This window comes from Onthophagus taurus, chromosome 2 (genome assembly GCF_036711975.1).
Source record: "Onthophagus taurus isolate NC chromosome 2, IU_Otau_3.0, whole genome shotgun sequence".
In the NCBI taxonomy this organism is placed as follows: Eukaryota; Metazoa; Arthropoda; class Insecta; order Coleoptera; family Scarabaeidae; genus Onthophagus; species Onthophagus taurus.
This window is the reverse complement of record NC_091967.1, coordinates 30,278,214-30,304,810: the sequence shown is the minus strand read 5'-3', so window position 1 is coordinate 30,304,810 and position 26,597 is coordinate 30,278,214. Positions and strand designations below refer to the sequence as shown.

Genomic DNA, 26,597 nt, shown 5'->3' with positions numbered 1-26,597 from the left:
GGTATTTTCCGGCAAATTCCCTTTCTGATGAGCTAATCAAATATGAGGCTTACCATTTAAAATTTTCACTTTCTTGCCATTGAATTCGGAAAAAGGTAATTCACTTTTTGACCATACTGTACAAGATACTGTGATATAACAAATAATAATCTATTTTACATCATTTGAAGAGTAATCGTGCCAATTTAGAGCTTTTTTGAATGAACGTTTGCTGAGATATGAAGTTTTAAAGAGCACGGTGAAAATTGCCAAGAAAAATTTAAAATCAAAATAACTCCAAAACGAAAAGCGCTAGGTACTAATAAGTTTTATCAAAGTCAACTTATTTTTGCGCATATAATTAAAAGGTGCAATAAAAACTACAGCATTCCATTTAAAATAACGAAGTTGTGGTCTACTTCTGGGGTACCGGAAGTGGCAACCATCTTGAAAGTACCTTAGATTGAAAGGTCGGTATGAACACCCCACATAAACAAAATTTCAGAAATGTAGATGCAATGGAAAATTATTAGACTATCTTAACGTAATAACTTACCAAAACTTTAATCGTCATTAGTAATATTTAAACATCACAGTCATAACACAATTAAAACCAATTACAATTCGGTAAACCGATATTTGTCAAAAACTACGCCCACGGTTACATCAAGAGCACGATTTTCTATCTCATAAAACTAGTTTTTTCCGAAACGTCATACAAAAAATGTAACGTTGAAATATTGTATTTCAAAGATTGAGATTGAAAAGAGGTTGAATAAAGTTGGTTGTCAAATGTGTCCTTTTTATTGAGAAAAACACATGGTTGTTTGATTTATTTTATAAATTAAAAAATTAATATAGAAGAATACCTGTTCATGCAAGAACGCATTTCGAAACCCCAAACGCGCATGATCCGCTCGGGGGTGTGCGCCCTCTAACGTTCTCCCACGTTCTCCTTCCCCTTGATTTATTATCGATGCATTATCGGCATTGATCGGCATTATTTCAATTGTAAAAAGGTAGTAGTGAGTGAGAATATACATATGCGTAAGACAATTTTATCTCTTTTATTTCGTATTTCTTAACAAAATTGAAATCAGCACCTCTTCTTAATTACCGAGCTTATTGCTGCGCGTACATTTATGATCCTTCGAGCCGGATTCGGCATTTTGGTTACCGGTTTTTGGGCAAATTTAATGCCTTCTCTGTCAATCGCCATTTTTCCTCACGCCTATCTTCACGTTTTTCGTTTTACAAATCTGAGTTTTTCATCGTCATCTCAGCAATTAAACCCAACAACTATTGCGTTTAAAGCTGAAAATAATAAAACAATTATTATTATCAATATATTTCTCTTGTTTAAAGAAAACCGTTTTGACGTTGCGCGCTGTCAATCGTTCTTTCGGAATATCTACTTTATTCTTTATCAGTTTTTAAATTCTCCCTTGAGAATCTATTCCCCTTGGAATAATTTTGATTTCTTTTACTTCCACATTTTCTGGAATATTTTTCTTTTAATTTTTTCTTAATTCTCCCTTGAGAATCTATTCCCCTTGGAATAATTTTGATTTTTCTTACTTTGCACATTTTTGGAATATCTATCTTTTAGTTTTTCTTCATTCTCCCTTAAGAGAATTCATTCCCCCTGGAATTTCATTATTTTTTTTATTTTTTTTTCTGGGAATTTATTGCCCTTGCAACTTAAATTCTTACCTCAATATTCTTACAATAGAATATATTGTAATTTTCATTTTGATTTTCCCTTTATGGTGTTTCCCCTTGGCTACCTCAATTATCCCCATTCATATTAACTTTCCTAAGTCTCCCTTGAGATGGAAAAGCTTACAAAATTAAAGTTACGACGAAATGTTCTCCAAAATCGTCTTACCGAGGCTCGAGACAGTGGTCAAATTGATTCCGATGATTCCTCTCTACAACTCATCATTCTTGAACAAGCCAAACGTGCTGATGAAGCTTACGACGAATTTAAAACCATACACAATCAAATTATAGGACTTATTGAAGAAACGGACTTTGATGATCAAGATAAAATTCGCAAAGATGTTGATACGGCCCATTTTACTATAAAGGCTCTCTTTCACAAAATGCAACAACCCGATGCTTCCGATTCTGTTCCAGCTCCGTCTACGCCTAAATTAAATAAAATTGTCATTCCGACTTTCGATGGAAATTATAAAAACTGGCCGACATTTTTTGATTTATTTAGAACGTTAATTCATGAAAACGATTCCTTGTCACCAGTAGCAAAGTATCAATATTTGCTTACTTCCTTGAAAGGAGAAGCGTTTAATTTGTTAAAGGGCCTTCCCGTCACAAATGAAAACTATTCCATTGCCTATACCACCTTAAAAGGAAGATATCAGAAGAAGCGTCATTTGGCTACGCTTTATTTTAACGAGATTATAAATTTAAAACCTGTTCATGATGAATCGTCCAAGTCTTTCCGATATTTTATTGATACCTTCAAAGAGAATGTTGAAGGGTTCCGATCGCTTAAGTTTCCCGTTCAACATTGGGATTTTCTTTTATTCAATATTCTAAGGTACAAGTTGAAAATAAAATTGTGAACAGTGGAAACTATTATATTGTTGAACTAATGACAAAATTCTGTTTAAAAATCACAAAAGGGGCGGATTTTAGAGATAAAGCAATCTTACAAACTGTCGTGGTAACGTGTCGAGAATGTCTTAACAACTGGTATCGAAAAATGTAAAACATGTTTTTATGTTGATATCCAAATTTAAAAGTAACTAAATACGCATGTGCGTAAAATTTAAAGTATTTAAAATTTGAAAATTAAGCTAAACATATACTATATCATAAATTAAAAGGTCGAAGAAAACAAACAAACAATTCTTGTAGTTTCTGAAGAAGCTTCGAAGTGAACTTCGAAACAGTTTCTGAAGAAGGTTGCAACATGGCATCCGAAACGTCAAACCTTTTATTAAAAGACGCACGGCAAAACCCGAAAGTTTCTAGTGTTAGTTCTAGTTTTAGTTCTAATCTTAGTTTAATTCAAATTTAAAATATCGGCGTTGGAATAATTTGCCATGATATACAATGACTTTCACTCGTGATCAAAAGTAAGTAACAACAACAATAACACAAATATGGACCAAAAACTGTCAAAATTCCATTCCTTCTAATAAAAAAAATCAAACGTTTTCCCGCATTCCGTGCATGCTTTGATTAATGTCCCAATATCAGGGAAACTACAATAAATAGGTATAGGAATGTTTATAGATAATTTGTAGAGAATTAAATTCCCTTTCTGATAGGGTAAAGAAATATGGGGTGTTCCATTTAAAATTTTCGACTTTCTCGCAATTGAATATTGAGAAACGATAATTCAATTTTTGACCAGCCTGTATAAGATTCTCTGATACAACAAATGACAATCTATTTGGCAGCATCTGTAGAGTAGTCATGCCAATGCAGAGCTTTTTTGAATGATCGTTAGCTGAGATATGGGCTTTTAAAGACCATGGTGAAATTTGTCAAAAAACACTTAAAATCTAAATAACTCGAAAACAAAAAACGCTAGGTACCAACAACTTTTATCAAAGTCAACATATTTTTTTACGTATAATTGAAAGGTGTAATAAAAACTGTAGCATTCCATTTAAAATAACGAAGTTGTGGTCTACTTCCGGTAGACCGGAAAGGGTGGCCATCTTGAAAATATTTTAGATCGAAAGTTTAGAATGAACAACCCATGCTACCAAAATTTCAAACCACTGCGAATAGTGGAACCTTAAAAAGTTCTAACGAACCTGTTACGTGAGACACCCTGTATACATTAGCCAGTTCCAACAGAGTGCGCAGGGCTAAGAACGGAGCCGATGATACGCCATATGTAACTGTATTGAGAATGAATTCTTGTAATGGCTCTTGAGGAGGGAATCGCCAAAGGATTCGTTGGTAATTCCTATCTTGAGAGGAAATCAAAATTTGGCGGTACATCTGCTTGATGTCGCACGTGAAGGCAAATTTGTAACATCGGAAATTAAGTAAAACCTTGACGATGTCCTGTTCTAACTTGGGACCTTGGGAAGTTTGGTGGATGCGCGCATTATACAATGATGAGGAATGTAGTATGTAGCTGAGGAAAGAGGTGAGCTGATGGTATTTAAAGACATGTGACCGGAGGAAAGATAATCACACATAAAGGATATGTAATCGTCATGTAACGAAGGATTTTTGAGTAAACGGTTTTCTAAGGATTTAAATCTTTTGAGAGCAGTTTGATAGGAATCTCCCAGTGTAGGTTTATTAGACTTGAAGGGTAAGGAAACGATGAATCTACCACCAGTCGTACGTGTATAATTATCTCGAAAATGTTTTTCACAGGCTTCTTCTTCCGGGGTGAATACAGATTTCATGGGAATCGACTCAATTTCCCAAAACTTTTGTATCCTATGATCAAGTGAGCATGAAGAAGCTATCGTTGATAAACAAGTTGATGTTGGTGTCGATGAAGATAATGAAGAACGTCCCATAAGCAACCAACCGAAAACGGATTCAACTGCGACTGGATCGTTTGGACCTCCTCGTATACGACCACCAGTAAAGATTTGAGGTACAAATTCCGCACCCAGAAGTAAATCAACTTCTTTAAGATTCGACTTAAATTCCTTTTGAAAATTTAAATTTTTTAGATGTTCATAAGCCATTTGAATGTCTTGATAAGTGGGTTGATCAGAACATATGTTGGGTGTAATTATGGCAGCAAAATCAAAAGACGGTTGTGACGTGTGACATGGTTGAACATAACATTATTTAACTTTTCCTTTGTTGCATACAGAAGTCATAGAATTAAGGCCTCTGATTTCTAATGAAGTATTTCGAGTTCGAGGCAAACGAAGTTTTTTAGCAAGTTTTGCTGTAATGAAGTTGGACGTACTTCCGGAGTCTATTAAGGCTCGAACGAGATGTAATGTACCAAATCGATCTTTGATTTACAAAAAAGCGATCGGTAAAATAATCTGTTGATTTGTAGAGTCGGAGGTTTGACTGACATCACAGGCTGTAGTTCCGACGTGAACCAATGACGATTTAGAATTATCGATGAAAATACTTTTTTCTATACTTTTTCAATGTTATATTTATTTAAGTTCTCTATTCGACATGTTTCGAGGATCCAGTCCTCATCTTCAGGAAAATTCCTGTACATGAATACAAGATAATCAAATCAAAATTAAGTTTGAAATTCAAAACAGTGTGTAACAGAAAAGAAAATTAAAATTATTTTTAGGTTATGTCAATCTTAAAGAAAAATTAAAAATTATTGTGTCCTTATTTCTACTTACGTCAATTTTTGAATAAAAGATAATCATATCCCACGGATTACAATTCAAAATTTTCAGGACTAAACAATTAAAAAACAGAAATAAACTATTAAAATTGAATCGGAAGATTCTGCAATTCATCGGCGTGTATTATGGAACCAGTTTTGGATGACGTATTATCGTTATGCTATATGTAACAACATCAAACTTAAATTAAGATTAAAATCAAATACAATTGGCGACATTGAATTCGGATGGTTAAATGACTTAAATTTAAAAATTTTGTTTTTAAAAACTTTCTATAAATTGGTGTTGGGTTTGTGATGAGTTGTGATGGGAAGTTTGGGAGTTTTGTGGATAGGATGTTAATAGTAGCCAAGGAACTAAAATATTGCAGAATCAAGTCGCTACTTTATCTTGATACTCTCGTTTATTTTGGCGTTTAGTAGGTGTGAATGGTTGTTTTAGGAATGAATAAATTGGTCTATGGAAAGTTTGTACTTGTTCGTTAAGGCATACGATATTGGGATTGTTAAATATAAATCTTTTAATCTCGTATCCTTCCAGTAATTCCATTAAATGTCCCTTATTAATATTGTGGAGTATGTGTGCATCATTGTTTTCATTGAATTCGTGATCATGATTAAACATTAGATGTTTACCAAAGTTAGAATTGTCTCTAGTTTTATGTTCCTTTATTCGTGTTTTTAGTGCTCTACCTGTCTCACCTATGTATGTTGCGTTGCAAGTTGTGCATTCCAGTTTGTATACTCTATTTTTGTCGAGCGTATTGAACGATTGTTTATTATTTATCAAGGAATTAGTTAAAATGTTGTTCGTTTTGAAAGTTATATTAAGGTCATATTTTGTAAAAATTTTCTTTATTTTAGTAGTTAAATGTCCTGGGTATTGTATTGAAGAACAATGTAGATGAACAATGTAGGTTTATTTCTTTGATTACAGGGTATCAATGATGTAGTGTTTTGCAGGTGGCACTTTTGTTTTTGTTTGTCAATCATTTTGTCAATTAAGTTTTCTGGGAAATTATTGTTTCTTGTTATCTGTTTGATAATGTTCAATTCCTTCTTTAAGCTTTCCGGTTTTAAATATGTACAGTCATATTGTATTCGTGTACAGGAATTTTCCTGAAGATGAGGACTGGATCCTCGAAACATGTCGAATAGAGAACTTAAATAAATATAACATTGAAAAAGTATAGAAAAAAGTATTTTCATCTAAATCAACACAATGTTAAGAAAAACCAAAAACAATTATTATAATGAGGTTGATACGACCATATCACTATATATGAATACAAGAAATACCAACAACGATTACAAATGGAACTGCAACACATTCGATTCCTTAAAACGTGTTTAGAAGAAAAACTCACACCAAAATTTACAATACACAAATATCCTAAACATTTGGATGACAATATGATTCGAAAAATGATAGAAAAACAGATTAAAAGCGAAATCAAAAAACATTATTCAATAATCAACATAACAAACATCAAACTTTACCAATTTTATCAAGAAATGACAACACAACTTGACTTCTTACAAATTGAAGATATAATTAACAACTCTAAGATGCTGCAGAGAAATAAAATGGAAGATGAATGGAGAAGAAAGAATGGGAAGCTGGAACAACTGCGGAAAGAGAAAAAGAAAAGAGAAGACTCAGATGAAGAATCGAAAAATGAAATACATCATATTTTCCATGACAGACTGACCAACTTATCAAAGGTACATTTCAACGAAAATGAAATGAAAATTCTCAACAAAAGTAACAAATATGCCCCCAAAAAAGAACCAAGCTTACGAAGAACTGCATTGGAAATTGAGGCCACAATTAAAGGTAAACCTAATGAAAGAGACATTTCAAGAGAAATACAACAGTTATTGATCGGAGAAGAAATTAAAAGAGATAGAGAAAAACTCCAGAACGGGAACAAGAAGAAGAGAAGATTAAAAGAAGAGCAGAAGAAAGAAACAACAACAATACAAAACATAAAGAAAAAAGTAAAGAACAACCAACTGATAATCACCAAGGGAGACAAAAATGCAGGTTTGGTTATACTTGATAAAAACGAATATAATGTTAAAACTGAAACTTTCCTTAACGAAAATAACTTTAGACAAATTGAAAGAAATCCCACTGTCACTTTTAATAATAAGGTTAGGAGATATATTAACAAAATAAAAGAAACCCTATCTAAATATGAAAAATACCCCAATAAGTTACTTCCGATGAACTCAAAAATACCACGACTATACTCCCTCATTAAACTGCATAAAGAAAATCATCCCATACGACCAATCATTACCTCAATAGATTCTAGCACTTATAAAATAGCAAAATTCCTTATAACCTTCATGAAAAATGTCATTCAATTTCAACCAAATCACACAGTTAAAAATAGAAACGATTTATTAACAGAACTTAACAGCTTACCATTAAAGGAAACTTACCTTCTAGTTTCATATGACATAACCAATCTATACACTAACATACCTACTGGAGAATCATTGGAAATTATCAGAACCATATTGGAAACTAAACTAAAGGATAAAGGAGAAATAGACACAATATATAATTTGTTCAAACTATGCATCGAACAAAACTTTTGCCTGTTTAATGATAAAATGTATATGTACAACGAAGGTCTACCAATGGGTTCACCCCTCAGTGGACTAATAGCTGACATTTTCCTCAATAAACTAGAAAACGACCATATAATAAATAATATCAACCCTTTTAGGAACAAGATCATAACATGGAAACGATATGTAGACGACATTTTAGTAATATTTGATACCCGAGATCATTCCATAGCTGAAAATATGCACTCATACCTTAATAAACTACACCCCAACATAAAATTCACCACAGAAATTGAAAATAATAATAAAATAAACTTTCTTGATGTCGAAATATGTAAAATAGACAATGACATACATTACAACATTTACAGAAAGCCCACACAAACAGACTCAATTATTCCCTATAACTCATTTCACTCAAACACTCATAAAATGGCAGCAATTCGAACATACTTACATAGAGCCTTTAATACATATTTAAAACCGGAAAGCTTAAAGAAGGAATTGAACATTATCAAACAGATAATAAGAAACAATAATTTCCCAGAAAACTTAATTGACAAAATGATTGACAAACAAAAACAAAAGTGCCACCTGCAAAACACTACATCATTGATACCCTGTAATCAAAGAAATAAACCTACATATTGTTCTTCAATACAATACCCAGGACATTTAACTACTAAAATAAAGAAAATTTTTACAAAATATGACCTTAATATAACTTTCAAAACGAACAACACTTTAACTAATTCCTTGATAAATAATAAACAATCGTTCAATACACACGACAAAAATGGAGTATATAAACTGGAATGCACAACTTGCAACGCAACATACATAGGTGAGACAGGTAGAGCACTAAAAACACGAATAAAGGAACATAAAACTAGAGACAATTCTAACTTTGGTAAACATCTAATGTATAATCATGACCACGAATTCAATGAAAACAATGATGCACACATACTCCACAATATTAATAAGGGACATTTAATGGAATTACTGGAAGGATACGAGATTAAAAGATTTATATTTAACAATCCCAATACCGTATGCCTTAACAAACAAGTACAAACTTTCCATAGACCAATTTATTCATTCCTAAAACAACCATTCACACCTACTAAACACCAAAATAAGCGAGAGTATCAAGATAAAGTAGCGACTTGATTCTGCAATATTTTAGTTCCTTGGCTACTATTCCCATCCTATCCACAAAACTCCCAAACTTCCCATCACAACTCATCACAAACCCAACACCAATTTATAGAAAGTTTTTAAAAACAAAATTTTTAAATTTAAGTCATTTAACCATCCGAATTCAATGTCGCCAATTGTATTTGATTTTAATCTTAATTTAAGTTTGATGTTGTTACATATAGCATAACGATAATACGTCATCCAAAACTGGTTCCATAATACACGCCGATGAATTGCAGAATCTTCCGATTCAATTTTAATAGTTTATTTCTGTTTTTTAATTGTTTAGTCCTGAAAATTTTGAATTGTAATCCGTGGGATATGATTATCTTTTATTCAAAAATTGACGTAAGTAGAAATAAGGACACAATAATTTTTAATTTTTCTTTAAGATTGACATAACCTAAAAATAATTTTAATTTTCTTTTCTGTTACACACTGTTTTGAATTTCAAACTTAATTTTGATTTGATTATTTTGTATTCATGTACAGGAATTTTCCTGAAGATGAGGACTGGATCCTCGAAACATGTCGAATAGAGAACTTAAATAAATATAACATTGAAAAAGTATAGAAAAAAGTATTTTCATCTAAATCAACACAATGTTAAGAAAAACCAAAAACAATTATTAGAATTATCGAAGTGTAAAGAGCTGTGGTGTTTTTGATGGCAAACTCTACAACGAATGTTACGGTTGTATTTTTCCTTAATGTTTAATTTGAGTGTTTAACCTTTACTTTCCTAGTTCTTTGTTTTAATTTTATTTTGGGTTAGATATTTTATTTTGTTATCGAGTATTTTGAGTTGCATAAATTTCGCGATGATTTATTTTGTTTACTTTTTGTTTATTTTGTTGAATTTTTGTTTTATTAATTTTTCTTTTTCAGCGACAATTCTCCGAAGATCTCCTTTCATGATTTTCCTTTTTCCTTTTCAATTTATTTTCCCCTAAACTTATTTTACTTCTTCGTTTCCCCTAAAAGATGGTGTTAATTGTTTCGTTATTCTTGCTTGTGCGCAAGTATCTATTTTTTGTGAATTTTTGAGGATATTTATCGTCTGTGTAAGATTTTCTCTTCCTCTTTTCAAGTCAGATCAATACGTGTACGCACGTAGAATTAGGATTTTTGGTTAAGCCATTTTGAATTTTTCGCGTGGTGATTGGTTCCTAATCCAAATTTTTGGGATTCATCTACGTGTTGTGCAATTTATTGATAACGTTTTTGCACGTCCAATTATAGGATTGTTCCGGATTAAACCGTATTTTGAAACTTTTTTAAGTTTTTCTGACTAAACTTCGAAGATCTGAGGTAAGATATTTTTATTAAATATGTTTTATATTTTCCCTTACACATTCATACCTTCATTTATTCAAACATACATCCTTTTACCACCAAATTAATTAAACTATTATCATCATTTTTTTTTATATCTTATTTTTCCATCCTTTCTACTCTCTTTTTTTATATATTTTTTTTTTCTTTTCTAATTTCCTCGTGTTCATTTAAGGTTTTAATTGAAGAGCATAAATTTTGGCAACCTTTCTGTAACATTTTCGAGACAGAAGTTTGGTTATTTATTTAAATTATTAGACTGTCTTAACGTAATAACTTACCAAAACTTTAATCGTCATTAGTAATATTTAAACATCACAGTCATAAAACAATTAAAACCAATTACAATTCGGTAAACCGATATTTGTCAAAAACTACGCCCCACGGTTACATCAAGAGCACGATTTTCTATCTCACCACCAACACGCTATAAAACTAGTTTTTTTCCGAAACGTCATACAAAAAATGTAACGTTGAAATATTGTATTTCAAAAATTAGAGGTTGAATAAAGTTGATTGTCAAATGTGTCTTTTTTATTGAGAAAAACACATGGTTGATTGATTTATTTTATAAATTAAAAAATTAACAAATATAATTTTTTTAAATTTATTTAGCCGTGTTAAATCTACTTTTAAAATATAATATATTGTCATATTTAAGCAAAGATGTGTATTTCCTAATTAAGTGGGGGTGAATCCCCTAAAAATAAAAACATCCAATAAGACTATTTCATTCATAGTGCTGTAAGGAGTGTTCTCTCCCGTGTTCCTAGTTTATTAACTGATTCTTTATAGTATTATTATAAATATTGTTTTGTTCCTTTCTTTTAAATAATTTTGCGTTCTTTTTTTTATTTTGTTGCTGTTTATTGAGTGTTACTGTTATTTTTAGTGTTACGTTTAAATTACCTATAAGAAGTATGCATTTTTATTGATTTTTTAATATTTAATTTATCCTCCGTTTTAAAAAGCCCCGCGAGCAACCGTTGATTTAAAAGTAAAAAAAAAAGAAAAACATGTATTTTTCGATTCCGCTTCATAATTATACCATCTAGTGGCCACAAGCTTAACTAATGGTAGAGCAATGTCTATTTTGCACGACCACACACACAGACACCACCGCTGAGTTCCCCCACCCCATGACAGTTTCATCACGGTTCAATGCAGGATAACCATAGAAACCTGTAAAATTAATTTTCTTTTTTTGGAACTGAACTCGCTATATTATTATTATTGCCGTTTTTCGAATTGATAAATAGATTTACTGAATGTAAATTTATTATATTGAATTGTGGTTACTTCGCGCACGGAAACAAAAAGAAGAGGAAAATTTACTCCTTTCTATAACCAATTACTATACCATAATTGGATGGTAGAAAAAAAAAACGAATTGTGTGCAATGCGTACTCAACAAATTGTAATTAGCACGTACATTAAATTTTGCAAAATAAATATAAAATGAAAAAATTAATTATTAATCATTAATTTAATTGTCAATAATATCACACAAATACAAATAACACATACCAAATAAATAGAACGTAAGCGTGAATAGAACGTATTAGTACAATCGGTAATTAAAAGTACATACAAAGGGTTTTAAATCTCAATTAACGGGCTTCTCTTGACCGAGAGTCTCAGTTCTCAACTCTTCTTCCACCGAACCCTTTCCCTGAACTCCACTCTAGGAATTAAATTAAATAAACGTCAGGTTGTTTAGATTAATTATGTTATTTCGTGAAATCAGTAAAATCGTCCTCAGGCACGACTGCAACCGAAAAACTTGAATTAATTTATATACCCCAACGTAAAGTCCAAAACTCAATATCTGACCATACCATAAAATCCATTACTAGAACCTAAATTCAAGAACAATTTGAAAAAATACAACAGGTCAACTTATGTATAATAAACCGAGATTTAATTTATTAGAATTAAGCGGAGTGCATGAGATGTCTTGTAAAGATTGTGGGTGGATCTATATAGGTCAGACGGACAGGAAGCTGAGAGTCCGAGCACGAGAACATCTTACTAAGGATTCCTCCGTTTTCTGCAAACACCTGAAAGAACACTCTGCAGACATGTATTAAAAACATAAGATTACTAAAACATGTCAACAAACCCATGGGACTTGACCTATCTGAAGAGTTCTTTATACATTCCAATAAGGAAAACACTAAAAAGCCACTATTGAATGACATCACCGGATTTTTTAACAACATATTTTAACATTTCTTAAAATATATAAAAAATAAATCAATTTCTAAGGTTTCCCTTTTCCACAATAAATATCCTAATAATTATCCTAAATATTGTAATAATATCACTTATGATAGTATTAAGAGATGGCGTTAATATAAAAAAATAAAAGTCATGGAAACAAAACAAAAAAAAGAAATGATAGTAGTAAATAAACAAAAAAAGCGTTAAGTCGAATTTTTGAATTAACGAATTCCTGTTTGAACCTGCTCCCGAAATATTCTATGATATATGTAAAAATTGTATTTTGATAATAAAATACACGTTCATCGCAATTCTGGCGCCCAACGTGGGGCAATTTAAAAGACAATTTAATAATACAATCGTTATCCTTAGAGTAAAAAACTATATTAATTAAAACTAAAAAATAAATCAATAAAGATGTCCGAGAGAAAGACTAGGGGAAGAACTTTATCAAAAACTGACGAAATAGAGAGGGAAGAAAGATCTTTGAGTAGAACCACAACGGGAACTCATGACATCGGAGACACAGGTGAAGAAACAACACCGAAACTTTCGACATCTAAAGATAAAAAAGAGGAAGAACAAACAAGTAAAGGTACGTCTATAGAGGAGATGATGATTAAATTTATGGAAGAAAATAGGAGAATAAATGAAAATAGAAGAGAATCGATGAAAAATTACAAAAATTAAATGAAGAGAACAAAATCATAAATGAAGAAAATCTAAGAAAATTAAATGAAGAGAACAAAATCATAAATGAAGAAAATTTGAGAAGAATAAATGAAGAAATAACAACTAAAATAATAGATGAAAACAAAAGAATGAGAGACGAAAATAAAAGACTAAATGAAGAAAACAGAACATTAATAGTAGAAAACTTCGAAATAATTAAAAAAGAAAATGAAATAATTATGAAAAATAATCTTGAAAAATTGGAACAACAATTAAATAATCAAATAAAAGGTATAACTAAAGCACTAGATGGGAAGATAACTTGATACGTTATCAACGAAAAGATTGAAACAATTAGACAAAAAAACACAATTCAAATTATTACGACAATAGATCAGATCAACAAATAAATGAGTATTCCGATAAAATCAAAGAAAATAGAGATAATAACACAAAAATTTAAATAGTTTAAAAAAAGAGGTTTCGAAACACCACAAACTGTGGATATTTTAATGTCAAGATGTGGAACAAGTAAGTATTTTACTAAAATTGATTCAAAAGCAGCTTTCTGGTTAATAAAACTTTCCGAAGAATCAAAAAAATATTGCGCTTTTAGTATAAATGGAAATGTTTATCAATTTAAAGTAGCACCTTTTGGAGTAAAATGTAGTCCTTCAGCTTTAATTAGATTTTTACATCGGATATTAAATAGATTTGAAGATTTTTGTGTACATTACTTCGATGATATCTTGATTTTCTCTAACACTGAAGGAGAACATCTAGAACATTTACAAACTATATTTTCGACATTAGCCCATAACGGAATGAAAATTAATATAAACAAAACAAAATTTTTTCAATCAGAAGTAACTTATTTGGGACACCTTATTAATCGAACAGGGATTAAAATTGATCCAAAGAGGGTAGAACAGATTCAGAATTTTCCTAAACCAAAGAAAATAAGAGATATAAGAGCATTTTTGGGGTTATTAAACTATTATCATAGATTTGTAAAAGACTATGCCGTTAAAACAGTACCACTGATAAAATTAATAAAGAAAGATACGATTTGGAAATGGTCCATAGAACAAGAAGAGGCTTTCCAAGACCTAAAAGAATCATTTATCAAAGAAATATTATTATATAGACCAAATTTTAACTTACCATTTAAATTGAAGTGTGACGCTTCTAATTATGCAATCGCGGGAGAGTTGAGTCAAATTCAAAATAACATAGAAGTTCCGATACAATTTGTTGCTAGAGTACTTAAACCATGCGAAACTAAATATTCTATTACTTCAAAGGAGATGCTTGCCATTATCTATTCAGTATCTAAATTAAGACATTACCTGTTGGGAAAACACTTTATTATAGAAACGGATCATATAGCACTTTTAAGTCTGATAAACGGACGTATTGATAACAATAGAGTTTACCGATGGAGTCTCATGTTAAATGAGTATGATTTTGAAATTCATTACAAACCAGGAAAAGAAATGATAATACCAGATGTTTTGAACCGAAAATTCATACATAAATCATCTGAAGAAATTATAATATCAAACATTTCTCTATTTAAAAAAGGATTTTGTTCAATAAAAAAGATTAAAGAAATTCAAGAAAACATAACTATACAAAATTTAAAACAAGATATTTTAGACAAGGGTGAATTCAAGGGATTTAACATACAAGAGGGATTTTTGAAAAAGAAAATTGGACAGAAAAATTTATTTGTAATAACTGAAGATTATTTTAAAGAACTTTGTAATAAAATACACGAAATTTACCATCATATCGGTATTAGAAAAACGTGGTTAATGATAAGAGAAAAATTTTATTGTTTAAATTTTTAAATGATATCAAAATTGTTAAAAGTATTATCAATACTTGTCATAATTGTCAATTATCAAAAGAGAAAAATTTTCACTACGAACCGGATTTCAAAAACATAATTCCTTCAAGAAATTTGGATTTAATCGCAATAGACTATTTAAGTAACTTACCCAGAAATAGCCAAGGTTATAAAAACATTTTCGTAATTTATGACATTTATACAAAATTTACAAAATTATTTCCGACAAAAACTTGCGATACAGAGACGACTTTAATTGGATTAAATACATTTTTCAGTAAATATGGTAAACCAAAAGCTATATTATCTGATAACGCGACCTATTTCAATAATGAAAGATATCAGCAGTATTCGACATCCACAGGGAAACCCATGTGAAAGAATTATAAAAGAGGTGATCAAGTATTTAAGAATATTGTGAAGTGAAAATCATCACATTTGGATAAAAAAGGTCTTAATAATAGAAAAATTGTTAAATAATACCCCAAACACTACCCATCAAGAGAGTCCATCATTCTTAATGACTGAAATATTTCCTCCCCGAATTTGGAAAAATTAAAAAATAGAAAATTTAGAAATAAGATTAGAAAAAGTAAAAGAAAGACTTATTAAAAAAGCACAGTATCGAAAGAGACAACAGGAAAAAAAGAACAGAAATTGATCTTAATTTCAACATAAATGACTTAGTACTAATTAAAACAAGAAGAGTCACCGATAAAAGAAATAAGATAGTAGCAAAATTAATGAAAAATATAATGGACCATACCGCATAATAAATAAAAATAACGACACTTATGCTTTATTTGATGAAAATTCAAAAGTTGAAATAGGAACATATCATGTATCTCTATTATGTAAATATGAAACTTAATTTTGATATAGAAACATGAATTTTGAAGTGATATTAATTATAAGATAATTTAAACCGTAATTGTTGTAAAACGTTAATTTTAAATTAATAATTTAAGGTACGTTGAATTGTAAAATTTCCGTCATCTACATTTGTAAATTTGCCAATTTTGAATATGGGGAAATTGTAATAATATCACTTATGATAGTATTAAGAGGTGGCGTTAATATAAAAAAATAAAAGTCATGGAAACAAAAAAAAAAAAAGAAATGATAGTAGTAAATAAACAAAAAAAGCGTTAAGTCGAATTTTTGAATTAACGAATTTCTGTTTGAACCTGCTCCCGAAATATTCTATGATATATGTAAAAATTGTGTTTTGATAATAAAATACACGTTCATCACAATATATATTCAAATAAATATCCTTGGATTCAGTAAACATTTCTGTTGGTTAATTTCTTGAAGACCACGTTAAATGGAACAGGTATAACCTACCTGTCATTTTAATTTTGTATAATCTCTCTTCCCTCTTTTATAAAGAAGTTAAGAATAATAGCTAAGATAAATGATATAGTTATAAAAGACCAATTCCTTTGGAATTTTGCCTTTTAATATACCTTGACGATAAATTATTGACACCTTGATTGCTAGTTTTTAAGTTAATTTAAGTTTTTCGGTTGCAGTAGTGGCTGAGGGCGATTTCATAATCGAAATACACTTCGTTGTATAGCATCGATTTCACAAAATAATATAATTCATCTAAGCAACCTAACTTTTATTTAATTTAATAATACTTAAGATGCCCTAGACTAAATGCTTGCTTTCATCCACTCTAGGAATTCCAACTCTTGACCGAACTCTAAAAAATAATATCGAACTGCCTGGTCTTTTCTTCCGTCTGAGATTTTAAACCCTTTGCTTCGAGCGCTCTTAACCTAAACAATTGTTTCAAACTCGGACCTTTGAAAACGTTCCGCAGTCAACTAAAGTAGGGGAGAAATCCTAGAGAACCCTTCTCGAGATAGTGAAACAAAAATAGTAAGTGACACACAAAAAATCAAAATGTGAATCGAAATAATTCTTCCTAATATTGTCGCGCAACTGCTCAGGATACATTAGAAATAGCATACATTAGAAATGGCATACATTAGAAATGGTATACATTAGAAATGGCATCCATTAGAAATCGACAACGTCGTGGATATGATATTAACATTCTTCCGAATATTGTCGCTCAACTGCTCAGGATGCATTGGAAATGGTATACAGTAGAAATGACATACATTGGAAGTCGATAACGTCGTGGATATGATACTAGCATTCTTCCGAATATTGTCGCGCAACTGCTCAGGATACATTAGAAATGGCATACATTAGAAATCGACAACGGCGTGGATATGATATTAGCATTCCTCCGAATATTGTCGCTCTACTGCTCAGGATACATTAGAAATGGCATAAATTAGAAATGATATACATTAGAAATCGACAACGTCGTGGATATGATATTAACATTCTTCCGAATACTGTCGCTCAACTACTCAGGATACATTCGAAATGGCATACATTAGAAATGGTATACATTAGAAATGGCATATATTAGAAATCGACAACGTCGTGGATACGATATTAGCATTCTTCCGAATATTGTCGTTCAACTGCTCAGGATACATTAGAAATGGTATACAGTAGAAATGATATACATTAGAAATGGTATACAGTAGAAATGATATACATTAGAAATCGACAACGTCGTGGATATGATATTAGCATTCTTCCGAATATTGTCGCTCAACTGCTCAGGATATATTAGAAATGGCATACATTAGAAATGGCATACATTAGAAATGGCATACATTAGAAATCGACAACGTCGTGGATATGATATTAACATTCTTTCGAATATTGTCGCTCAACTGCTCAGGATGCATTAGAAATGGCATACATTAGAAGTGGCATACATTAGAAATGGCATACATTAGAAATCGACAACGGCGTGGATATGATATTAGCATTCCTCCGAATATTGTCGCTCAACCGCTCAGGATACATTAGAAATGGCATAAATTAGAAATGATATACATTAGAAATCGACAACGTCGTGGTTATGATATTAACATTCTTCCGAATATTGTCGCTCAACTGCTCAGGATACATTAGAAATGGTATACATTAGAAATGGCATATATTAGAAATCGACAACGTCGTGGATACGATATTAGCATTCTTCCGAATATTGTCGTTCAACTGCTCAGGATACATTAGAAATGGTATACAGTAGAAATGATATACATTAGAAATCGACAACATCGTGGATATGATATTAGCATTCTTCCGAATATTGCCGCTCAACTGCTCAGGATATATTAGAAATGGTATACATTAGAAATGGCATACATTAGAAATGGCATACATTAGAAATCGACAATGGCGTGGATATGATATTAGCATTCCTCCGAATATTGTCGCTCAACTGCTCAGGATACATTAGAAATGGCATAAATTAGAAATGATATACATTAGAAATCGACAACGTCGTGGTTATGATATTAACATTCTTCCGAATATTGTCGCTCAACTGCTCAGGATACATTAGAAATGGTATACATTAGAAATGGCATATATTAGAAATCGACAACGTCGTGGATACGATATTAGCATTCTTCCGAATATTGTCGTTCAACTGCTCAGGATACATTATAAATGGTATACAGTAGAAATGATATACATTAGAAATCGACAACATCGTGGATATGATATTAGCATTCTTCCGAATATTGCCGCTCAACTGCTCAGGATATATTAGAAATGGTATACATTAGAAATGGCATACATTAGAAATGGCATACATTAGAAATGGCATACATTAGAAATCGACAATGGCGTGGATATGATATTAGCATTCCTCCGAATATTGTCGCTCAACTGCTCAGGATACATTAGAAATGGCATAAATTAGAAATGATATACATTAGAAATCGACAACGTCGTGGATATGATATTAACATTCTTCCGAATATTGTCGTTCAACTGCTCAGGATACATTAGAAATGGTATACAGTAGAAATGATATACATTAGAAATCGACAACGTCGTGGATATGATATTAGCATTCTTCCGAATATTGTCGCTCAACTGCTCAGGATATATTAGAAATGGTATACATTAGAAATGGCATACATAAGAAACGGCATACATTAGAAATCGACAATGGCGTGGATATGATATTAGCATTCCTCCGAATATTGTCGCTCAACTGCTCAGGATACATTAGAAATGGCATAAATTAGAAATGATATACATTAGAAATCGACAACGGCGTGGATATATTAACATTCTTCCGAATATTGTCGCTCAACTGCTCACGAGACATTAGAAATGGCATATATTAGAAATGGCATACATTATAAATGGTATACATTAGAAATAGCATACATTAGAAGTGGCATACATTAGAAATGGCATACATTAGAAATGGTATACATTACAAATGGCATATATTAGAAATCGACAACGTCGTGGATATGATATTAACATTCTTCCGAATATTGTCGCTCAACTGCTCAGGATACATTAGAAATGGCATACGTTATAAATGGTACACATTAGAAATAGCATACATTAAAAATAGCATACATTAGAAATGGCATACATTATAAATGGTACACATTAGAAATAGCATACATTAGAAATAGCATACATTAGAAATAGCATACATTAGAAATGGTATACATTACAAATGGCATATATTAGAAATCGACAACGTCGTGGACATGATATTAACATTCTTCCGAATATTGTCGCTCAACTGCTCAGGACACATTAGAAATGGTATATATTACAAATGGTATAGATTAAAAATGGCATACATTAGAAATGGCATACATTAGAAATGGCATATATTAGAAATAGCATATATTAGAAACGGGTTAGGTTGCATCTAAGCCCATTCTGTTGGACCAAATGGAAAGAAACTTTAAATAATAGCATTCTCTGATATTTATTTCAGAAGATCTCATCGGCACACTATTTTGTGTGTTGTTCTCGCTCGTACACTGCTAGCTTGGAAGACGTAATATCTTAAGCGGTATTCCACCCTAACCGGCAACGGTATAGGTGGCGCTGCAAGAATTCACATTTTAAAAGTAGCGAAATTGTTTCGAACATTTGAGAAGAGGAGAGAAATTTTGAATAAATGGAAATCAAACACGAAATTATTAGTGAGCTATGAAATGTATAGAACTGTGGTAATATGTGCCGGTGACGATGATTTCAAGGTTTATGTTCGCCACTGCTTGGTCGGATCCAGGGTCAGACGTTATAATCTGCGGCAATGGACACCGAATCGGAACTTTACCACTTTTAAAGTATTGTATGACGTTCGAACCAGGAAGCGCATTATCCTAAACGACAAACCGCTTGAAAAAATACGGGCAGATTACTGGCCTATGATCGAATTTTTGCGAGGCCACAATATCTACCCGATTTTGTGGAAACAGAATAAGATCAACCATTTAAGTCTTCAATATGAATATAGTTAACTCCATGATGACTCCATGATGCGGGAGAAGATAAAAGTTCCATGCGATATAATGAACTCCACTTTTAGGGGAAATTTTAAAAAACAGTACAGGTTTAAGAAGAAACCTTTTAAAAAATTGTACGATAAATCGACCGTTAAAATCGTGACAATATGTTTAAATAAAATGACATTCACATTTGCGGTCGTCTGACGATATTTTTCTTATTAGCAAAGAATGCTTCGTATTTCTGCTTTGAAGGTGTCGAAGAATATGTAGCATAACCTATCCACATGTAATTTCTTGCGCCGCTAGGGTTATGTACTTTTTGATAATTTTAACGAAATTGTACTGCAAGAATTAAATTTATTCTGCGGTTACAATCGATAAAAATTCTTTTGAATCAGCGGGTAAACGTTTCGTTAATCTTTGATGTTGATCACGAGTTTAGGCAACACTAAAGTTTCTTTGTTGCAACAAATCGAAGCTGTAGTAACAAAGCTGTAGTTTTTGTTCATACATCAATTGGCAAAGATGTTTGAGAACTTCAGTAGAAAATTCTAACCTATCAAAAGATAGTGAGGGGCTTTCCATTACTTCTGGTGCTATCGAGCCGATAACAATTCAATCAGATCATTGAATGTACAATGATTGCGATTATCTGAAATAATAACAATCTAAACAGAAACATTTACCGGAACTCGTATTTTAGCTGAGTCTTCGGTCGGACAATATTCAAGTCGGCCAACGGAGTTCGGAAAATATTCAAGTCGAGGAGAAAGTGTTTTGGTAGAACGGTCCACAAGTCCTTTCATATTTTTATCTAATATAAATTGATACAAACACACATTTGGGCAGGTTTGCACACATTTACATATTTTTGATTCCGTTCACAAAGTGAGTTGTACTCCCCGTATTCAAGGCTCCAAAGTCTCAAACTGGTTCCAATGGTCGACAACTGGTAACAAACTAGTCTTCATTAACTGCACTATTCATCGATTTTACAATTGGAAGAGTTTTCATGTGAGAACTCACTTAATGCGTACATTGACTCCTTGATTATTTTGGTGTGTTGAATACTTAAATACTATCGATGTATTATTTCTGCACAACACATAAGTGAAGGTTCTACGACATATAAAAATTGCATGAATTTGTTTATGTAATTGCTACTGCCGTCATTCACATTCAAGTGATGCCTAGCGTCTGGCTTCATATCCACTCACAATCGGTTCGCCAAACAACTTTGTGGATGTCTATAAGTAACTGTAGAGCAATCTTATTAGAACAGCAAAGGAATTAAGTGGAATTTACCTGCAGCATCTCACTTTGGTGGAAAATAGGAAGCAAGAGTCCCATTCGTTGAGACCCACTAGGAAAAGTGTTGGCTCTAGTATTTTAACTTGCGAAGTCTCGCCTGTCTAGTCATCAGCTTGTACAGATAATTGTTAAAGATTTCTGGAAAAAAAGGAAAAAATTTCATCTTCAATAAATTCAAAACTTTAATTTTTTTAATCGAAAATATTGTCTAGGGAGCCACCACTTTCGGTCTACCGCAAATAAGATAAGAACTTTCTTAATTAACTGGAATAACTAACTTCTAGTACTCTAAGTACTAGAAGCCGTCATCGCATATGTTTTAACTATCAAAACAATACGCATATGTTAGAAAAACTCTTTATGCGCATTTTTCGTTTTCAGGTTATTTTAATGAATCTTTTAGTAACCACTATGATTCAATTTGACCGAAAAACATTAAAATATTTAGTAATAATATTCATTTTTCTTTTCTTTTCACCTGGGTAATTCAATTAAACAAATTTTGCAATTAAAGGTGAAATGTGTTTATTATCACTCTACCGGTTTCGTTCCTTTCGGGGCATCTTCAGGAGTTCCTAAAGTTATTAATTTTACAACACTCTCTAATATTATATAATTTTATATTTTAACTTACGTCAATTTTTTGAATAACTAAACATGTATGTGATACTTTATTGAATTAATTCACTATTAAAATGTTAATCTCTAAACATGTGCTATCATACATCACTTTTTATTATATTTTAGGTTATGTTGAAACTGTCAATGGTATATTTTCTATTTTAATGTTGGTAATCTGTCAAATGTGATTGTCGTGTATTGAATTTAAACTTTCTTGTTTTGAATAGGTTGATTTTCAACAGGTTAAAATGAGGTATTACAACATAAACATATCAACTCCCTACATCAAACACACTGAAAAATATAATGGTACAGAGAGGGCAGCTATTTTTAGAGTTCGGGAGGTTCTCGTGGAGGTGTGTATGGTTGTTTGAGATAGGTATATAGTGGTCTTCTTGTAGGTATAATTTGTTCGTTTAGGCATGTTACATCAGGGCAGTTGTTGAGGAATTTATTAATTTCATAGTTTTCCATTGTAGTATGGAACAATAGATGGCGTTACGGGTTCATAAAAATACTTGTATCGGCGGCCATGTCACTTTTTACTTTTTATCTAGTCGTTGTACCGTCCGCAGCTAGTTAACGTGAATTGTATTTAAAAGCACCGTTTTATTAGTAAATGATTATAGTTTATTGGAACTTTAATTTATTAACACCTTACACATCATACGACAAATTGGCGACGAGGAAAACTGGAAAAACAGAAAACAAACAACCAGGTGCGCGGTAAACGGACACGAGGTCGAAAAAAAAAAAAACAGTTCAAACGTGGAAAACAAACAAACAAACGTGATTTAGTACAAAATGAACACAGAACAAGAACGAAAACAACATAAAAATTTTCAATTTGAGAATTTTAATGAAGAAAAGGCAGAATGGAATTATTATTTTCAACGTTTTGAGGTGGAATTGGCGATACATGGCGTAAAGACAACCGATGACACAGCACGGAACTTGTTGTTATCCAAAGTAGGAGCAAACGCTTTCAAGGTGCTTGTAGATTATTATAAACCTGAAAGTGTAATTACAAAATCATATGAGCAAATGGTAGAAGTTCTAAATAAATATTACGGTAAGAAAACGTTCGTCTTGTCTGAACGCGTTACATTTGCAACGAGACACCGTAAAGAAAACGAATCAGTAACACAATTTATTACAAACTTGCGTGGATTAGCTGGGAATTGCGATTTTGCTGCTGGTTTAAACGAACGCTTAAGGGATCAAGTAGTGATCGGAATAAATAATTCAGCATGGCAACAAGAGTTAATACGGGAACACCCCAACAACGATTCGACGTTTTCGGAAGTAGAAGCAACCGCTTTAAAGTTGGAACAAGCCAGCTTACATGCAGAAAAATTAACGTCGTATTTAAAACAACAAGATTCGTCACAAACATGTAGAGTAAACCGGAAAACACACAAACATAAAGCAAATCCACAATCGCAGGGTAACTATACAACAACTAAACCTTCACATAAATCAACCAACAAACAATGTTTATTTTGCGGAAAAGAAAAACATCTTTCGTTGGACGAATGTCCAGCAAGGGGAAAAACATGCTCAGCATGCGGAAAAAGGGGACATTTTGCGAGAGTTTGCATCTCCAGTGGAAACATTAGCGCTCCAAAAATAAAAACAAACACCAGGCAGGTACAAAGGGAACCAGAACACGAATGTGGGACGGATTCAAGCTCAAATACGTCAGACATTTGCAATATCAAAAACGCCAAAAAGGTAATGTTAGATGTGAAAATTAACAACGTAAAGAAGGAAATGTTATATGATCCGGGAGCACAGTACTCAATAATAGGAAACAGATTCTGGAGGGAGATAGGAAAGCCGATATTAAAGACAACAGACAATTTAGTTGCATACACAGATATGGAAATAGAAACTCTAGGAACTGCTAAGGTTATCGTAGAGGCGTTTAACAAAAGAAAAGAGTTGCCACTAGTTGTGACCAAGAAAGACGACATACCACTTTTTGGATTGGATTGGTGCTTAGCGTTTAAATTACCAATGCCAGAAGGTGCACGAATCTGTACCCTAAAACAAACAAACAACAAAACAAAGGACGATCAGCCTAAAAATAGCAAAGAAATAATTCCAAAACAACTGGATGGTGTTTTGAACAAAGTTTTACAGGAACACAGTGGATTATTTGATGGAACAGTTGGTACTATCCGAGGACATATGGCACGAATTTACATTCCCGATAACATTACACCCAAACATTTCAGACCACGACCAGTACCATTGGCCTTATTACAAGAACAAGTGACTGCAGAACTAAACAGGTTAGTAAAAGAACAAGTATTAGAACCAGTTAACGCGACAAACACTCCCATAGTGTGGGCTACCCCGATCGTAGTAGCAGTTAAATCAAATGGCAATATACGGATATGTGGTGATTTCCGGGTAACCATAAACCAACATGTACAAGTAGACAACTATCCACTTCCCCGTTTTGAAGACATAGCTTCAAAATTATGCGGAGGTGTACATTTTTCAAAAATAGATCTAAAGGATGCTTATTTACAATTACCTGTACATCCTGAAAGTCGAAAATACTTGGTTATCGCAACACATAAAGGCTACTATGCTTATAAACGCCTTCCTTTTGGAATTTCATTTGCACCGTCTTTATTTCAAAGAACTATGGATCAAATACTTTGTGGATTACCAGGTGTTGTATGTTATCTGGATGATATTCTGATAACAGCACCAGACAAACAAACACATATTGAACGCATTAAACAAGTATTATCTAGATTACGAGAAGCAGGAATTAAAACACAGGAAACAAAATGTACATGGTTACAGGAGGAAGTTAAGTTTTTAGGACATAAAATAGATAAAATTGGATTACACCCAACCGCAGAACATGTTAAGGCAATAAAGGACATGCCAACACCACGAAATATGTCCGAATTAAGATCAGTTCTGGGATTGATAACATATTACGGAAAGTTCATAGAAAACTTACAAATTAAATGTGTGCCATTACACCGGCTTTTAAAGAAACACAGCGTTTGGAAGTGGACTCCAAATGACGATAAAGTCTTTAATGACTTGAAAGACAGCTTAACTGATGAAGCTACTTTGGTTCATTATAACTCAGAACTTCCATTATACGTAAGTAGTGATGCATCGGATAAGGGAGCTGGAGCAGTATTATGGCATAAGATGCCTGACAACTCATTTCGAGCCATAGCATATGCGTCCAGAACATTTACTGAAGTGGAAAACCGCTATTCCACTATAGATAAAGAAGCATTGGCAGTAGTCTATGCTGTTACTAAATTCCATCAACATTTATATGGTAGACAGTTTGTATTACAAACAGACCATAAACCGTTGGAACGGATTTTTAGTTCGAATCGAGAAACACCGAAGATCGCTAGCAATCGTCTATTGCGATGGGCTATGATTTTAAATAGCTATAACTATGATATTACCTACAAACCAGGAAAAGAAAATCAGACAGCCAATGTTTTATCTAGGTTACCACTGAAGGAGAAAACGGAAACTACGAAGAATGAAAAAATTGGTTTGCCTAAATATGGACATCTACTTCATTTAAGAGTGAAAAATATGCCTATGACACAGAAAGAAATTCGGATTCACATCCAAAGAGATGAAATTTTACGTCAACTGATTCCATATATTAAGAATCATTGGCCAGACAAACATAGAATGAAACCTGAATTAAGATCCTTTTATGAAAAGAGAGAAGAATTATCATACGAGGAAGACCTGATTTTGTGGAAGGGAAGAATATGTATTCCCAAAAGCCTTCAATATCCAACGCTCAAAATGCTTCACGATGGACATCCAGGAATAACCGCAATGCAATCAATAGCGCGTTTACATGTATATTGGCAAAACATAGATGCAGATATCGAAAAATATGTCCAAGGGTGTCAAACATGTCAAAGTAGTAAACAAGATACTCAATACTTACCTCTCTACCCCTGGAATGCACCACCGGAACCCTGGTCTAGAATTCATCTAGATTTTGCAGGACCATTCGAAGGGAAAATGTGGATGATCATTGTGGATGCGTATTCAAAATGGATTGAAATTGAAGAAATGAACAATA

The 26,597-nt window shown here is 32.2% G+C and overlaps 1 protein-coding gene and 5 long non-coding RNA genes across 7 annotated transcripts in view; 3 read left to right on the top strand and 3 right to left on the bottom strand.

Moving 5' to 3' along the window:
* Positions 1–1,027: 1,027 nt before the first annotated feature.
* Positions 1,028–2,726, bottom strand: LOC139432766 (uncharacterized). The gene is made up of 5 exons (XR_011642434.1): positions 2,416–2,726; positions 1,868–2,344; positions 1,693–1,805; positions 1,350–1,624; positions 1,028–1,293 (listed from the first exon to the last, which is right to left on the bottom strand). It is a non-coding gene; the product is annotated as an uncharacterized lncRNA (long non-coding RNA).
* Positions 2,727–2,906: 180 nt separating this feature from the next.
* On the bottom strand, positions 2,907–5,522 carry LOC139429124 (uncharacterized). Its single transcript, XR_011639832.1, has 2 exons — positions 5,310–5,522; positions 2,907–5,165 (listed from the first exon to the last, which is right to left on the bottom strand). It is a non-coding gene; the product is annotated as an uncharacterized lncRNA (long non-coding RNA).
* LOC139429123 (uncharacterized) lies at positions 4,350–5,211 on the top strand. Of its 2 annotated transcripts, none has more exons than XR_011639830.1 (3): positions 4,350–4,579; positions 4,659–4,933; positions 5,000–5,211. It is a non-coding gene; the product is annotated as an uncharacterized lncRNA (long non-coding RNA). The 2 variants fall into 2 exon arrangements; XR_011639831.1 differs by having other exon boundaries at positions 4,350–4,600.
* Positions 5,523–6,628: 1,106 nt separating the features above from the next.
* On the top strand, positions 6,629–7,754 carry LOC139432737 (tubulin glycylase 3C-like). The gene is made up of 2 exons (XM_071201504.1): positions 6,629–7,471; positions 7,734–7,754. Exons 1-2 carry the CDS (start codon positions 6,629–6,631, stop codon positions 7,752–7,754), a joined length of 864 nt encoding a protein of 287 aa, XP_071057605.1.
* A 1,481-nt stretch (positions 7,755–9,235) lies between these two features.
* LOC139432765 (uncharacterized) lies at positions 9,236–10,959 on the top strand. The gene is made up of 3 exons (XR_011642433.1): positions 9,236–9,448; positions 9,593–10,411; positions 10,611–10,959. It is a non-coding gene; the product is annotated as an uncharacterized lncRNA (long non-coding RNA).
* A 10,866-nt stretch (positions 10,960–21,825) lies between these two features.
* LOC139429122 (uncharacterized) overlaps positions 21,826–26,597 on the bottom strand; it is a 228,155-nt gene continuing 223,383 nt past the window's right edge. Inside the window, exon 6 of the long non-coding RNA XR_011639829.1 lies at positions 21,826–22,012. This is a non-coding gene — a long non-coding RNA (uncharacterized lncRNA). The remainder of the gene's footprint in view (positions 22,013–26,597) is intronic.